We start from the raw sequence: 16,734 nt of genomic DNA, 5'->3' as shown, positions 1-16,734 counted from the left end.
TAAACTTTTTTTATTCCTCATAATTTAGAAATTTACTATTTAAAATAAATAAAATTTATATAAATAATATTATATTCCCATTAGTTGTGTTTAAAAAAATTCATTCAGCACCGGTCTGGCAACGATCTTCGTGTGTTGCCACCTGGCCTTTTTTATTCGATAACTAAACTACTTATCGAGTACACTGGGTTGTATTTACATCTCTAGCGGCAGAAAAGTGCAGAAAATTTTCAGAAAATTGTAAACGGAAAGTTAGAGATTGCGTACAGTTAGATCTGTGTGCCATGGATGTGAGCTTAGAGGAGAGCATGGATAGTGATCGCGCCAATTCGCCGATTAGCAAGGCGGAGGCGAGGGAAACTCCACCAGAAGTCGGTCTCAATGGAAACGGCAGTGGTAGTAGTAGCGCCAGCCAGGAGACTTCAAATAATGGCGTTGCTATAGTCAAGGAAAAACCCAACGAGGCCCATTGGTGCGTAGTGATGAAAAAACCTGGTGCTTTAGTTCTATTATGTTATTTTACCTTGGCCAAATTACAGGAGCAAACCCTTCAATGCGTTTAGTGGTCGTCCCATTGGAGAGCACACAGCACAGCAGCAGGCGCTGCAGCAGCAGCAACAACAGCAGCAGCAACCGCCGAAACAGCAGCAGTCGCAGCAAGCTCCTTCTGGAGCAAATGGCGTCACTGGACCCCCGGAAATTTGGGTGGAAACCAAGGCGGAGGACGGTCGTTCCTATTATTACCATGCGGTAACTAGGGAAACCACCTGGTCTCGACCGGATGGGCCCGCTGTTAAGATAATGACCCAGACGGAGGTGGAGGAGATGGCCAAGCGACCTGCCCAGGCAGCCAAAACGGAAGCCAAGGTAGCCGAGACGCCTGGCGAGATTTCGGCAGTGTCATCACATCTCACTTCGCAACCGCCGCCGCACCTGATGAGCCAGCCTCCACCAAATGCGGCAGCGCCGTTGCTTTCCCAGCCGCCACCAAATGTGCGCCAACAGCCACCACCAATGTTCCAGCCACCTGGAATGCAGGCGCCACCTGGGTTTGGGCAGCCGCCGTTTTGTATGCCGCCTCCAGCTTACGGATTTCCTGGAGGACCGGCACCAGCTGGAGCGCCATGGGGCGTGGGCATGCCACCTTGGCAGCAACAGCAGCATATGCAAGACAAGCCAGCTAAATCACTTATCATCAAGCCGGGTGTAATCGATCCGGCGGTTATAGCACGAGCAGCCGAGTGGTCAGAGCATCGTGCGCCCGATGGAAGACCGTACTATTTTCACGCTGGTCGAGGGGAGAGTGTCTGGGAGAAACCGCAGGCGCTGAGGGACATGGAGGCCGCTCGCATGGCTGCCCACTCGGGAGTGGCGCCCGCTGTGACAACAGCTCCGTCTGGACTACCACCACACTTGCTACCCAATCCTATGATGCATATGCCACCGGGATCAGCGCCGCCAGGATTTGATCCGCATGCCGCTTTTGCGGCTGCTGCTGCAGCCATGAAAGCGAATTCGGAAAACACCAAGGCTGCGCAAGCAGCTGCTTTGGAGAAAGAGGCTAAGAAGGCGGCGGAAGAGAAGCGAAAAAAGGAGGAGGAGCAGAAGAGGGCTGCGGTCTCAGCCAAGCAAACGGACAAAAGTCGACCAGTGACAAGTACGCCTATCGCTGGAACGCCATGGTGTGTTGTATGGACTGGAGATTCCCGCGTCTTCTTCTATAATCCATCGACTAGGACTTCGGTTTGGGATCGCCCCGAGGATTTGATGAATCGTGAGGATGTTGACAAGGCGGTAAACGAGCGTCCGGAGCAATTGAAGACTCCACAGGAGAAGTCGGCTGAAGCCGATCAAAAATCCGGCGAGGAGGCAACACAAGAGCCGGCTCAAACCCAAGTTCAGGCCCAACAACTGGAGCAGGTGCAAAAGGTGGATGCGGATGATGATGACGACGATGAGGTTATCAAGATACGCACCGAGTCTGAGTCTAGTGTGGAAGAGGTGCCAACGAAACGAGTGCGAATGAGTAAGACACGGCCTGTTTTAAACTAAACTGAACCTAATTCACTTTTATTTTCTCTTACACTATTTCCAATATCAGTTTCAAAGTCAAAGCGGGCAGAGGATGCCGCCCTGGAGGCTGAGCAGCGGGCGGCCAAGGAGCGGGCCCTAGTACCCTTGGAAATGCGCGTCACCCAGTTTAAGGAAATGCTTCGGGAGAAGGATGTATCGGCTTTCAGCACTTGGGAGAAGGAGCTTCACAAGATCGTGTTCGATCCGCGGTATCTTCTGCTAACTTCGAAGGAACGCAAACAGGTATTTGAAAAGTATGTGAAGGATCGGGCCGAGGAGGAGCGTAAGGAGAAGCGGAACAAGATGCGCCAGAAGCGGGAGGACTTCCGCAGCCTAATGGAAGAAGCCAGGCTGCATGGAAAGTGAGTATTGCTAGCGTTGTTCCTCCTTTTTATTTTACTGGGTCGGATTATTATCCCACATTATTACATTTTTAGTTGAGAGTGTTCAGAAGAGATTAGTTTATTTTTAGTTTCATCCGTAACTGTCTATGAAACGTTCTTGTAAAAACTTTAAATTCCAAACTCTCGCAGGTCCTCATTCTCGGAGTTCAGCCAGAGGAACGCCAAGGAAGAACGGTATCGGGCCATCGAAAAGGTCCGCGAACGGGAGAGTCTGTTCAACGAGTACATCGTGGAGGTGCGCCGCCGTGAAAAGGAAGACAAGCAGCTGAAAAAAGAGCAGGTAGGCTTAGGGTATGCTCGAGCACCTGAGACCCCATCACCTTACGTATCTCGATGTTTAAACATAAACGCATATCTTTATATATATTTAATAACTTAACCGTATGCCAAACGTATTTACATAATGTGATTGATTTTCTGTTAACTTTTAAACCATAAACAAACAACGTGTGAATCGAAACCGAAACAAACCAAACTGAAAATGAAAACGAAACCGAAACCGAATCTGAATCCGAACCCTGATCGATTGTATTATCCCTGAACGTGTTGGGTTCCCGGTGGTTTGCCACCCGATAACTTAGCCACTAGCTAGCAGGTTACAGCACAAATGCACCACCCAAAACACCAAAATACACAACAACAACAACAACAACAACAACAACAACAACAACAACAACAACAACAACAACAACAACAACAACAAGAACATCAACAGCAACAGCATCGAGAACCACCTGTACAACACCCTCGACAGTCTATTCCGCCCGCCGTCTGCCATCGCCGTCCACTGATCTACTTGACCACGCACATGTTTGCAATCTGTGTGGTGAGTTACTTGAAACATAACAAGCAAAAGCATTAAAATTTGTTTTTCTGCAATAAGAGACAAATTTGGAATAAAAAAAAAACCATTATAAAAAAACAATAAAAACAAAACTATCGAAAGGTTGCCAAACTGAAAATTACCTGATAATCGTTGGTGTGATTTCCACTTCCCGCCCTACGCCCCACGTCGCCCCTCGGATGTTTTATTCGATGTGATGTGATGTGAAGAAGAGGATGTTGCGATGATGTAATTGGCATTGGGATCATGAGTGATGAAGTTTGAAGTACGCGATGGGCTCTCGGAGGGATGCCACCGAGCAGGAAGCATGCAATGAGAGATTGTTCCAGAGATCCCGAGCGACTGCAATTCGTGTGCAGGTGTCTGCGGCGCTAAGCAAACAGTATGAATAATACTTAATTTAATTAACCCACTATTTTTGTTTTGTTTTACAAATAATGTACACACTCAGAGCAGTTTGTCACCTGACAGAGGCAAGCCCAAGGAACCGAACTCAGCCCGATCCCACCTGCACAGACCAAAGACAATTGATATTCCAAAGCCATGATATCCAGTTCTTTGCTCTGGCAGGTTTAGGCAGCGGCTCAAGTCGCTGGAAGGCTTATTGCCCATATTATACCATATTATATACCATTATTTTACTGTAGACCTATCGACTATTGTACCCTTCGGCCATGCTGAAGTCTGAACATCAAGGCCTGCTAACGAATAGAGAAACTAATTAAAGGGTATAGAAAGTCCGTTAGCTGTTATGCATTTGTAATAATATACCTGTTATTCGTGGAGTAACATGTTGAAATTTGTTGAAAGATATGTAACGAGTAGAAGAAAACATTTCCGACATCCGACTGCCCGTATGAACTTCGCGCTTTCTAAACCTAAAATAGCAAAAAATGTATGAGCAAGCATGAAGATTATATATTTCAAGAGTTCCTAACTTGTCCGTGTTTCGTTCGATTGAGTCTTTTCCATGTTCTCTTAGCCGGCAGGACTTGAACTAACCCAACGTTCTCTTTTAGCAACGTCTCAAATCTCTAATCAAACACCCTCTCTTCCAGGCACAAATCGTGTAACTATGTTCAATAGCTTAATAAACAGTAGTCTTAAGTGTTAAGTTAGACAATTAAGTATAGAACGTTAAGTGAAACCGCATCAATTCCAGACCTCTAATTCGATCTCTATGTGGCATTTCTCTTCTCTTCCGCATGCCTGTCATGTGAACATTCCTTTCACATACACTTAAAAAACTCTAGATCCGCAAGGACTTTTTGGATATGCTACGGGAACGTCACGACATCGAGCGCCACACCAGGTGGTACGACATCAAAAAGAAGTTTGAGTCGGACCACCGCTACCGTGTAGTGGACTCCATGTACCGGGAGGAGTACTTCGAGGATTACCTGCACATTATGAAGGAGGAGAAGCGGAAGGAGCGGGAGATGCGTGAGCAACGCGAACGAGAGCGACATCGTGAACGCAAGTCAGATCGGAGGGAGAAGGATAAGGAAAAGGATAAGGACAAGGGTCGGAAGGATCGAGGACGTAGCCGTTCGAGAGACAAGGACCGCGAGCGCAAGTCATCCAAAGAGAAGGATAAAATCAAGGAGGAAAAAAGCAAATCGGAGAAAAGCAAGAAACGAGATACCACTCCGGTAAATCAATAATAGCCCTATGCATGTTTATATATTTATTGCTGTATTTTATAGGAGGAGGGTGAGCATCATGGGGAGTCAGATAGGGAAGAGCGAGCTGGTAGCGACGACAGCGAGTTGGTCCGCCAACGGGAGAGCGAGGCCGAGCAAAAGCAGAAGGAACGCGAGAAGAAGCTAAGGGTGGAGCAGAGTATTCGGGAACGAGAGAAGGAGGTGCAGCGAACCCTAGCTGGTCATTTGAGGGATCGGGACAAGGAACGCGAGCATCACATGCGCGAGGAGTGCATTGGTCACTTCACTGCTTTGTTAACAGATTTGGTGCGGACGCCGGACTTCACGTGGAAGGAGGTCAAGCGACAACTGCGAAAGGACCATCGCTGGGAACTAATAGAAAGCCTCGACCGCGAGGATCGCGAGCGGTAACACATTAACATTACTTAAAATTAAAGTAAAATAAATTAAAATAAATATAATACAATTACAGAAAATTCAACGAGCACATTGACAATCTGATGAAGAAGAAGCGGGAGCGATTCCGCGAAATGCTCGACGAGATTAGCACTCTGCAGCTTACTAGCACTTGGAAAGAGATTAAGAAACAGATCAAAGAGGATCCGCGTTACCTTAAATACAATTCGGACAAGGGCGAGCGTGAATTCCGCGACTATATTAAAGATAAAACGATGACAGCGAAGACTTCTCTTCGGGAACTCCTGCAAGAGTGCAAATTTATTACTCACAAGAGCAGCGATCTCATCAAAGAAAATCCAAACCATTTCAAGGAGATTCAGGACATTTTAAAGAACGATAAGCGGTAAGAAGACAATGGAACAAAAATGAGGTTTTTAGTTTTGCCAAAATTACGATAACTTAAGCCGATTTTGTATCTAATTCTGTTATTCTTCTAGCTATTTGGTGCTCGATCACATGGAGGAGGAGAGGAGCACTATTGTGCTCGGCTTTTTGGAGGAGCTCAACAAACGCGGCCCGCCGCCACCACCCACAGCTTCAGAGTCAACGCGCCGCAACAAGTAGTGGCAGTATAAAAGAACTAATCAATTTAACCATAACAATTAAATTATTGTACTAAGCCGGAGTTCAACAACTTCGAATATTTTAATTGAATAAAATACACACATTAAAGCAATTTGAAAGTGACAAATAACTGCTTTTCATTCATAAATATTTATTAATCATTTATATGTTATGATAGAGTTGTGATTTCATCTATGTATTTATCTTATTATAACTTTTGTTTTTGCCATTCTATATAATTCTATATGTTCTTGTTTACCCATTCATCGGTTCGCCTAAACGTGACCGTTATTGTTTAATACACATTCTTACTGCACTGTAGCCGAGTTTTCTAATGCCTTAAAATAAATACAAATACAAATACAATAATCCTTTATGTTATTCGTTTCAAAGCCAGACTTCCTTCCATCCATATAGAAAGTGTAGTAGTAGGAACTAATATTGAAAATAATGTCTCCCCATTGTTGCAAACAAATCTTTTTCCTCTCGTTTGTATAAAGTCTCTGGTTTTGCTGTTATAACATATCAGGACGAGCTTAACTAACCTAATACACCCCTACGATCGTTATATAGCGTGACAGTTTGCGCTTTATGATTAATCATGCAGGCTTTGGATGTTACAAAAGGCTTCAATTGAACACCTTCACCCTTTAGGTTACTAATCTAACTAATAGATTAGTCAAAAAATATTTAGATTGTTGACAAGAACTCTAAATATTTAAAACCAATTTCGCTCAATTAATAAAGTTGAAATAATTTGGGATTCATGTATTTCAATTTTGTGCAGTTCTATTCTTTAAAATGCCCAATTCATATGAAAAATATTTATTAAAATTAAACACGATTAAAAAATTCTACAATAAATAAGTCTAGTTACTATTAATATTTGAAATAAAAGAAAGTAAGTAATCGGTTTTCTTTCCATCCATTCAGCACCCGTCCAATCAATATACACGTACCCACTCAAGCATCTATCTATTTTAGCTGGTGTTTTAGTTGACTGTTCTATACGTTCTAAAAATTTGGATTCTCTATGTTACACTACAACTGCTAGATACTATCTGTATAATATTTACTTGTTGTTGTTCTTATTGATTTCATTTTTCTGTTTCGGTTAGGCACAAAGTAACTGGTTTTCATTTCATCATGGCTCACGATCGAACGTTGCACTCTTACACTTTTGTATTTATTTACTAGTTATATTAAGTGGCTACTACCAATTTATTGAACAGTTTAGTGTGGTTTTCCTATAATAATCTTTCATTACATTTAAGTTTTAATATATTGCTAGTTTTGTTCTTGTCTTTTGTCGTGCAAACACATTGCACTGTTGTTAAATGAAAAATACAGGTGTCCTTGTGTCTTCTATATGTGTCTATATCTAAGCAGTAAATTCTATTACAATTAAATGTTTCTTTTTTAATATATCTACGTGTACAGACATAAAAAAATGCGAGAAGGGGCGGCTGGAGGTTGTGTTGGAGTAAAGGTTTTGTATGTGAGTTTACAGCGAAGGATGAGTTTCATTCTTTTCGGATTGAAGTCTACACGAGGGAACTGAATATATCAAGCAAAATAAACCAAATTTTAAAATCATATAAAAATATATTTTTATTAAATAAATCAGTTTAAGAACTAAATGAAACTTTTACTAAAATCAGCGATAATACTCCAAGTCATAGGGTTAGTAGTAACAGCGTTCCAAAGTTCATACTCTCATATATAATTATTTTATAAGTTTTCTTATAGAAATGTAATGACGAAGTAAATCAAATGAAGTGCTTTATACATTGTAAAAATTTGTATGTATATTTTCATTTCCTTTAAATGCAAGTGTTACCAATTCTAATGTTTTAATGTTGACAACTATAGTTTATGTGTTTTTGTTTCCTCGTTTCATATGATCTTTAAGCTTATAATTTGAAAAGCATTCAAAATGCATTAAACAAATTATGGATCTATACAATTTTAAGTTTACGTTTTAGTATAACAAATGTCAGAAACATATTTCGATGATGTGGTGGTGGCCAAAGCAACGTGTGATAATTTTAGCTGTTATTTAATTAACAGAAAACCGATTTGTGAAAATTGAACTACGCGTGTCTCTTGTTTGCCGTATGTAGTTATTCTTAGTTTTGCTGTTTGTCTCGTTAGAATAGATATAATATAATAATATGTGTATATAATACGTTTATATAAATAATTAATAATAATTAATAATTCATCCATCTTTTCGTAATTATAACAGTTATTGTTGCTATTGTTGTTGTGGTTGTTGTTGTTGTTCTTGTTGTTTTCTGCAGTAGTAATTCATCAGTAGTGGTTAAATAAGCGGTTTCTTCTTGGTTGTCAATCAGTTGCCCTTGGTAGCCTCCTTTGCGGCCATGATCAAGGGAGTCAGACTGGCCAATGGACGGGCCAGTTTCAGGAAGGGATGCTGCAATAGAGTGAGTTGAGGTTTATGACGTTTAAAAGTCCGCTTGGCATGTGGAGTATAAGACTCACCTTCAGCAAGTCCAATGCACTTGCTCGCCGATCCACCTCCACCTCCAGACACTGGTCGAGGAAGTCCTGAAATGCTGAGGACAGCTTGTCTTTTTCTTTAATCTCTGGCTTGCCATTGGTGGCAATGAGGTACAAGGCTTTAAGCGGATTTTCGTTTAGGTACGGAGGTTCGCCCTCAACCATTTCTATGGCCATAATGCCCAGAGACCAAAGGTCCACCTGCATTAGAAAAAAGAGTCGTTAGAATGTGTTCACATGTTTAAATCCAAATGTTGCGTGAGAGCTCTTACCTTGGGTCCGTACTGTTTCCGGGTGACGACTTCGGGTGCCATCCAGTACGGTGTGCCTACCATCGTTGTGCGTTTGGATTGCTCTGGCGATATTTGCGCACAGAATCCAAAGTCAGTCAGCTTGACAGAGCCGTCGAGGCCCAGCAGGATGTTATCACTCTTGATGTCGCGATGGATAACCTGATTGGCATGAAGGAACTCTAGGGCTTGCAGCACTTCTCGACAAACGGCTGCGATCTGACCCTCGTCCATGCAGGTTTCGGTGACGACGTCAGTAAGAGAGCCGCCGGGCAGGTACTCCATGACCACCCATAGTTCCTCGGACACGAGGTAGCTGTCCAGATAGTTGACCACATTCGGGTGTTTGTTCTCCCGCATCACAAGGATCTCGTTGATGATGAGCTCCTTTTTAGGCTGCTGTGACAGGTTCATCTGCTTGATGGCCACCTCCATGCCGGTGGAGGATTCAATTGCCGTGTAAACTGTGCCAGAGGCACCCTGACCAATCTTCTCCATCTTGGTGTACTTTCGATTTGGATCGCCCACGGAGACGATGGTTCGCAGCTTTTCCAGGATCTCCTCGTCCGACATCTTTTTCTTCTTTGCATTAGCTGCCCGCGTGTTGGGCGTTGCAGCCGCAGCCACAGCTGCCTGGGGCACGGCGATTTGGTTTCCAGCCACTGGAGGAATTGGGCCACCGGTTGACACTTGGGCCACCGTGGGCTCCGGCGAATACAGATCTAGTGATCCAACGGAGGCGGGCGTGGGCGATGCGGGCGTGATGATGGGCGGTAGGGGAACCGCAACAAGAAGCGAAACAGTCGAGTTGCGTGAGGAAGACGTCGGCGTGGGACAATGGATCGTTGGCAAGGCGTGGTGTGGGCCATCGTCGTCGTGGAAAGAGGGGAATGATGAAAAGGAGGAAGCAGAGGAATGGTGATTAGTCGTTGTTGCTGTGGCTACTGTCGCTGCTGCAGTGGTAGCGTGTGCTGTTGCTGTCTCGACGAGACTACCACAAGGTGCAGCTGAAGCAGTATCAGTAGTAGGAGTGGTAGAACAACTAGGATTAGTAGCTGACAAAAGAGTTGATGTTGCATCGGTGCCTTCTGTTTCTGCTGTTGTTTTGGTGGTTGTTGGGGACGTTGGAGCTGGCGTCGTTGCAGTTGTTTAATTAATTTTTATTTAGCAGCAATTAGAAGCGGAACAAAACAGAACAGAACACAGAGAGGCGATACAAATACCAAAATACACATTCATTAAATCGTCAATAGCAGCACAAAAGGATTATAGTGTTAAGAAAGGCAACATAGAGAAGCCGCCATCCCGACACATCACAACCTTTGAGCCCTGTCAGCAAACTAGATTTTTGGCATTATGGAAAACAAATTATCATAAACTCTACGTGCAATAGAAAAAAAAAAAAAAAATGTTTAAATTACTCAGTTTCAGATAATCACATTACTTGTTCAACTTACATTATCTTCTGAGACTAGTTTTTTAAGAGACTACCGAATACATTTTTGACAAAAAATTTATTTGCACGTAAGTACAAAATGTTTATTAATCACTGGATTTAGAATTGTACTTGTCGAGTTAAAGTTTTGATGATAATTGTTTTCCCATGACTTGCTGCCGTGGCTCTTTATAAGGTAGATGCAACTAAGCTATGATCCACATATCCTGTAGCGGCACTCACTTGCATTGTTTTTGTTCTTGTCCAGCGTCGTCGTGGCATTGTTGTGCATCATTGGCGATGCCGCTGGAGCTGCTATTCCGCCTGGCGTTCTATGATTTTGCAGCGGCGTTGTAGGCGTGGTCGCTGGCGCCACTGGCATGGGTATGATGGCTGGCTGCAGATCCTCGATTGGCCGCGTGTAGATGGATTTCGTGCGCTCAGGCCTAGAGGCCACCGGTGGAGGCGGTGGCTGTTGCTGCGGATGTTGTGGTCCCAGCATATCGTCCTCGTTAACGGATGAATGTTGCGATGTGGAAGAGGAGGCCGTGTGCCCGACAAAGTTGTACGAGTGCGATTGACTTATGCCCATGTGATGCTGGTTGTGGTTCTGGTGCAGAAGTGGCTGCTGCTGCTGAAGGAGGTGCTGCTGCTGTTGGTAGTGGTTGCCCAGAATTTGGCCAGCGACGGCCACGTTGTTAGCGTTGGGACCCAGGGTCATACTGCCCAACTGAACGCCAATCAGGTTGCCTCCACTGTTGGAGCCGTGGAGCTCCGAGTCCGTTGGCGTGCTGCTCGGACTGCTGCTGCTGACGCGGCTGAGCGATGAGCCTGTCGATGAAAAGCGTTTCAATATTATAAATAAGCTATATTTATAAATTATCTAAATACGGCGGAACTTTAAGCAATCACAAGCCAACTAACAAAATATTGTGTGTTATTTTGCAATCCTAAATCTTAAATCTGACGGAGTGACCAACCTGAATGCGTCGTAATTGCATTTGTCATGTACTTGGAGCTTGGCCTCTGTTTGGTAGTGTTGTCGAACCACTTGAGCACATCGAGCACGGCCTGTGGATTCTTCTTCTGCTCCTGCTTGCTGATGTTGGAGTTCATCAGGAGTCGCGCCCATGCCTCCGGCATGCCCTGAAAAGGCAACAGGTTAGATTGTTAGAAGGAATTACCTAGCATAATTTACTGCGATGGGAGAACATCTAGAAGGCGAGGGTTTAAAAATATATTTTTGGATTTTGGGTACATCAATGCACGGCCAATTATTTTTATTGGGGGGATGATGAAAAGCCAGCGACAAAAGGCAATTCAGCTACAAATTCTAGACAGCCTGTGTCGGTGTAATGTCGTATGGCCTAGTGTAGGAGTTTTGTGAGAGTACAAAGATGAAAATGAACCAATAGTGACAAACAAAGGGTAAACTATCGTTCGAACTTGAAACAAACACTGAATCGACAAAATGTACAGACAAAGGAGCACGATGAGATTTTATGAATAAACTAATGAAGGCAAGTTCCAAGGAATTAGTCGTGATTTTTACTTACTTTCATTGGCAGCTTGAATAATAATAGAAATCAATATAGAGCAAGATTCGCGAGAGATAGATATAGACAACAGAATGTATGTAGAAGTACAGTGTTTTATATTGGGAGCGGCAAAATCAAATCAAAAATATATTACAAAATTTTTGAGTGATTTGGTGTGCAATATTTATTTCACTCAAAAAAATATTTTAGCAATTCGAAAATCGAAAATTTGGGGCAGTTTGGTATTTTGGGTCTGATTTAGAACGCGGGTTAGATTACAGTCCCGGATCGACTCTCAAATTGGGAAGGATTCATAATTGTTCCAATAACGATCCAAGAGTGAACATCTTTGATCACAAAACATTAGGAAAAAAGTACCGAATATATGTACATGAAATTATACTGTAATTAATCTCATTACCCAAAAATTTCGTATAATGTGTTGTCTGCAAACGAAACTTTAAGTCGTGACTGTGATTTTGCATATAATGTATTATACAAAAGCTTATCAAATGGAGGACATAAGCAGTGAAAACCGAAGATTTTCGACTTGCTATTCTTAGAGAGCAAGCCGTAAACATAATTGCGAACCGAACGCGACTGAAGGTGTCCATAGACAAGAATAATATAGAACTCACGGTAAACTCGCCGGTGACAGCATCGAATCCCACATGGACAGTGTGCTCAAAGTTCGTGGGATAGGAGATGTTCGGTTTGGAGTCCGTGTGCGAGGGCTTTGATCCTTTGATTTTGCTCTTCAGCGTCTTCTTCTTTCGGTCGGAGTCATCGGGTTCTTTTTGGGAGAAGAGAAATAAGCACATTGTTAAGCGGACCAGCGGTCTCCACATGTTGTGCTCAACTAATCGAATTGTACTCACCCTTGGGCAACGGTCGCATGTCGGGCGGTACATCCCCCATCCCGCCACCACCCAGTCCTCCGCCGACGACGCCCACTCCTCCTCCAGATCGTTCATTGCCGCCCCGATTGCTGGTGAGACGCACAGGCGGCGCCGGCGGTTTGTCTTCCTCGCTGGACATGGCTTCGTCTTTTGGTGCCTCTGGCTCTTCTGGTTCGCTCCTGCTTTCTCCTCCTCTGCTTCGTCTAGCGCCCCGTTATGCACAGCTGTTCTAAGGCTAGAAAACAGCTGTCGAGAGTGGGAGAAAGAGATCATTATGTTGGCTATTTATTGGTTAGACAATTCGCCCTAAATTAAATTTACTAAATATTATATACCTATCTTTGATACCTATCTTGTGATTTCATTACTAAGGAACCTATACAATTTTGGAATGTAGCGCTTTAATTTTATATGGAATATGTGTTAGAAAACATTTAAAACAAATTTATTCATTTCATCAACCGAATTCGAAGTTGAAAACAGTGCAGAAATGATTTAATGCTTGTAGAATTCCAGGGGTGCCAACCTTCTGTTATCTATCGCGAAAAGTGTTCCGCAGCTTATCTAAGTATATATTTCGTTCTGTATTTCTTTCCCCACCATATTGCAATCGCGTCATTTGGTTCCACAAAATCCCAAATTTGTCATACAACTACAAAAGATAGGTTGTTTATATATATGTATGTTTCACACCATTCTGTACATAATTATATATTTTTGCAGATTTTTTTTTTTTTTTTACCGCTCTTCATGAAGATCACGTCGAAACTGTGTGCTCTCAATTTTTTTGGCACGCGAAAAGCACTTTGCTTTGCTTTTTGAAAATATTCAAAAACAGAACATCTACACACACACACACTAGCACTGGTGGTCGGCTGCAGCAGGAGAGAAGAGGTTTATAGCAGCAGTTATAAATTTATCAATATGGGCCGTCCGACAAACAAATTCGGACTGTGGCCCGATACTCAGTTGTTCCCTCGAGTGTCACTGCCACTAGAGCAGCCGGCAAAAAACACAACACAAATGGCTCCAAGAGATTAGCTCGGAGCACCCAGCTCGCGAGAGTGCCGCCCCCTACATTGCTTTAAAAGTTGTATGATAGGGGTATTCACCCAGGAAAGTACTATATATTATATATTATAATATTAACAATTATTGATTATTAATATTAATAATTGTGATTTTAGTATAATCCAACGGACTCAATATGGAATAAACATTAGAAGGCTTCACTTTTAATTGCAGTTACCATTGGACGGAAACCACTGTACACACAACACACGTTAATAGTATTCTCTCTGTCTGCCTGCTGCTACTCTCTCGCCCACTCAAATGATCGAGAGTCATAAGAAGTTCGTTGCGATAACAAGAGTGTCTTTGATTAGCACTCGAAAAAAAAAACAAAACAAAACAGCTCACGCATTGGGAACTTCAAAAACACAAATGAGGAAATTAAGCTGCGCCGACAACAACAACATAAACACACTCGAGTGGGCGGCATCGCAAGGAAACATATGAGCGCGGAGAGTGGCGAAGAGAGTAAGGCGACTTTGGCGCCCGTCTGCTTTGCCGGTGACGTCGACTGCGCTGCTTTTATGATTCATTTATCAACGTCAGGCGTCGAGAGTCAATGCAACTAACGGGAGGCGCAGAGTCAGGGACGAGGGGGTGGCGAAGTGTGAAAACGTTGGACAAACAACAACATACAATTCTAACAGCTGTGGTCAACTTAATAGTGAAGATTAAATAGGAAGAGCGATTTCATCTCTTAAATCATCATGAAAATGGTTCTCAGTAAACAATATAAGAGATTAACCATTGATTCATAAAGTAAATTATCCAAATCCAAGCGTGTCATGCGGTTGAATCCGCTATTACATTTCTAATATCATAACCCATTTTGTTAAGTGTAATATTTTGTTGCCCTTAAATTCATCCATTCAATTTACACATATTTTGGAAGTGGGAAGGTGACACTGCTGTTATCAGTAAAAATAACCAAACTGAAATATAATCTTGACCGCAACTGTATATCTGTACTATCGGCTTTACATAGGTTTACTGGCTGCTTGCCCAGAGAGTATATATGTAAATATATGGATGCAAACATACACACATAGGTGAGAATTCGTTTTTAGATCAATCAACAACAAACTTTTCGGGAGCGTGTGGGCGCCCAGAATTGGGTTAACGATGTACCGCATTGTGTTTGATTTCATCGGCGGTCGAACTTTAGGTAAAATCGATAAAAATTTTTTTCTTTCTGCAGGGCCCCAATGCAAAATTATTTCCTAATGAGAAAAACACACATTGTAGGCACAGGAAACTCGACAACACTTGCGGCATTTAAATTAGTGACAGGGGCTGACAGACGCGGGGGGACCGGAAGGGAGGATTGTAGGACTTTCAAAGTGGCGCAGGCCTAGGTGCACGTTGTTACAACAGCAACGTGAACGTGGCGCTTGCTCCAAGAGCTGAAAGAAGCCACAAGCATATGTATACTTGTTCGCCACGTTTATGCGGAGCTAGTTTGCGATCTAGTTTATTGTCATAATATGTTAAGTGTATTACTTTGACTACTTTATGTTGTCTTTATTTAAGCCAAACTTAAGATTGCTGAGACAAAATAAGGTCAAACCATGACGAAAATCAAATCCTGACGATCTACTGGTTCTTATCTTGGATGCTCATTTCAATTGCGAAGATGTTAAACTAGAAAATATCAATATCGTAATTACATTATCTTAATATCAATATTTAATTGCATGTTTGTAAGCATATCCAAATAATACGATCCTTATAATCGGTGCATGCTTTGCGACTTTCCACCCATAACTGCTGGCGACGGCGTCTCTCTGCCGCTGCGACGTTGTCTATTTTGGTTGCGGACGCCAGCCGAAAGCAGCAGGCGGAAATGTTATGTCTTTTATATTCCTCTTTTCAGTTCCCTTCTGCGTCCGTTTCCACGCGTCCCTCTCCCAACCGCTTTTACCTGTGACCGAGCTAAACAAATATGTTTTTGCTCGAAAGCAGGAAGAGGGAGGAAAGGGATGAGCAGGGGGCACTGGACATGTGCCGTTATAGCGGCAACTGTTAAATGCCAAATCGAAATGTTATTAGTTATGGAACTTTATGTAAATGTCTTCTCTCATGCAACAGTAGCGGGGGGAAGGGAATTGGGGCATTCCCGCTTGTTGACATTAGGTTGCTTTATTTTTGTGCTGGAAATTCGGGAGCAGCCATGAGTTAATCCAAAATAATGTGGATGGAAACCACTTGAAACGTTCTTCTTTAATCCATATACACACACACACACATGAGTTGGAAAAATCAATGTGTCAAACCATTCCTTAGGCGGTGTGTCTGCTTTTCTGTGCATTGGAAGCCAGACCAATAGGACTAACGGTGCACTCTCTTTTTATGAATGAAACTCCCTCGCACCCGCTCTCTACCAGACCCCATCCCGATCCACTCGCCCTCCGTTCTCCACTTGAACTCACTGCAGGTACAATATGCCTTGGTTGCCTTTCTTTTGCACGGTGCACCCTGTACGCCGCTTGCAGCCAAAGAAACGCTTGCGATTCACGGATTGATTCGAGGGGACCCCACTTTTCTACTGGCTTCTTGGAGTTTTCCGAGCCCACAACACTTGGCCGCACTCGCACACACTCCACACCGCACACACACTTTATTGTTTTTCCGTTTTCTCTCTGGTGTGTGTCATTAATGGCCGACGGACCGACCACCAGAGGCACCAGCAGCAGGAACAGCCAACATATCTTATGGCGAGCAGCAAACTTTCTTGCTTTCTGACTTATTTAACAACACGCGCGCATTTTCGGTCCTTGCATCACACACTAATTGGTTTACATTATCCACTGGGTTGTTAAATACGAAAAATAATTACAGAAAGACGATAAGACGGCCGCAGCAGACAATGTAGCGATGGCAAAAATATATCAATATATCGATAGCGAACAGAAACGAATATATTCGGTTGTTGACTTTTAACAACATATCGATAGCTTTCCATATTGTGAT

The 16,734-nt window shown here is 43.1% G+C and overlaps 2 protein-coding genes across 6 annotated transcripts; one reads left to right on the top strand and one right to left on the bottom strand.

Annotated features, from left to right (window-relative positions):
* The first annotated feature begins 174 nt into the window (after nucleotides 1–174).
* On the top strand, nucleotides 175–6,135 carry LOC120454327 (transcription elongation regulator 1). 2 transcript variants are annotated; one of them, XM_039639530.2, is made up of 8 exons: nucleotides 178–472; nucleotides 540–2,026; nucleotides 2,102–2,435; nucleotides 2,607–2,757; nucleotides 4,575–4,973; nucleotides 5,028–5,392; nucleotides 5,458–5,787; nucleotides 5,882–6,135. In XM_039639530.2, exons 1-8 carry the CDS (start codon nucleotides 285–287, stop codon nucleotides 6,006–6,008), a joined length of 3,381 nt encoding a protein of 1,126 aa, XP_039495464.1. In that variant the 5' UTR covers nucleotides 178–284; the 3' UTR covers nucleotides 6,009–6,135. The 2 variants fall into 2 exon arrangements, with proteins under 2 accessions (XP_039495465.1, XP_039495464.1); XM_039639531.1 differs by lacking the exons at nucleotides 4,575–4,973; nucleotides 5,028–5,392; nucleotides 5,458–5,787; nucleotides 5,882–6,135 and adding exons at nucleotides 3,059–3,303; nucleotides 3,424–3,697 and having other exon boundaries at nucleotides 175–472.
* A 1,458-nt stretch (nucleotides 6,136–7,593) lies between these two features.
* LOC120454329 (serine/threonine-protein kinase Pak) lies at nucleotides 7,594–16,666 on the bottom strand. 4 transcript variants are annotated; one of them, XM_039639532.2, is made up of 8 exons: nucleotides 16,601–16,666; nucleotides 12,673–12,939; nucleotides 12,433–12,587; nucleotides 11,237–11,402; nucleotides 10,500–11,087; nucleotides 8,804–9,951; nucleotides 8,514–8,732; nucleotides 7,594–8,445 (listed from the first exon to the last, which is right to left on the bottom strand). In XM_039639532.2, the coding sequence occupies exons 2-8, from the start codon at nucleotides 12,830–12,832 to the stop codon at nucleotides 8,362–8,364; spliced, it is 2,520 nt and encodes an 839-aa protein (XP_039495466.1). In that variant the 5' UTR covers nucleotides 12,833–12,939; nucleotides 16,601–16,666; the 3' UTR covers nucleotides 7,594–8,361. The 4 variants fall into 4 exon arrangements, with proteins under 4 accessions (XP_039495466.1, XP_039495467.1, XP_043862391.1 ...); XM_039639533.2 differs by lacking the exon at nucleotides 16,601–16,666 and adding an exon at nucleotides 16,194–16,575; XM_044006456.1 differs by lacking the exon at nucleotides 16,601–16,666 and adding an exon at nucleotides 16,194–16,571 and having other exon boundaries at nucleotides 8,804–9,543.
* Nucleotides 16,667–16,734: the final 68 nt, after the last annotated feature.

This window comes from Drosophila santomea, chromosome 3R (assembly GCF_016746245.2).
Source record: "Drosophila santomea strain STO CAGO 1482 chromosome 3R, Prin_Dsan_1.1, whole genome shotgun sequence".
NCBI lineage: Eukaryota > Metazoa > Arthropoda > Insecta > Diptera > Drosophilidae > Drosophila > Drosophila santomea.
Note: the sequence above shows the minus strand (reverse complement) of the source record. Positions and strands in the feature narration are given on the sequence as shown.

Bases quoted from the DNA above. Each gene is read 5' to 3' on its own strand.
- LOC120454329 (XM_039639532.2), bottom strand. From the start codon at position 12,832: ATGTCCAGCGAGGAAGACAAACCGCCGGCGCCGCCTGTGCGTCTCACC. The intron at 8,733-8,803 runs GTAAGAGCTCTC...TTTCTAATGCAG, and splicing joins GGAAACAGTACGGACCCAAG to GTGGACCTTTGGTCTCTGGG. The intron at 8,446-8,513 runs GTGAGTCTTATA...ACTCTATTGCAG, and splicing joins GTGCATTGGACTTGCTGAAG to CATCCCTTCCTGAAACTGGC.
- LOC120454327 (XM_039639530.2), top strand. From the start codon at position 285: ATGGATGTGAGCTTAGAGGAGAGCATGGATAGTGATCGCGCCAATTCG. The intron at 473-539 runs GTGCGTAGTGAT...GCCAAATTACAG, and splicing joins AAACCCAACGAGGCCCATTG to GAGCAAACCCTTCAATGCGT. The intron at 2,027-2,101 runs GTAAGACACGGC...TTCCAATATCAG, and splicing joins AACGAAACGAGTGCGAATGA to TTTCAAAGTCAAAGCGGGCA.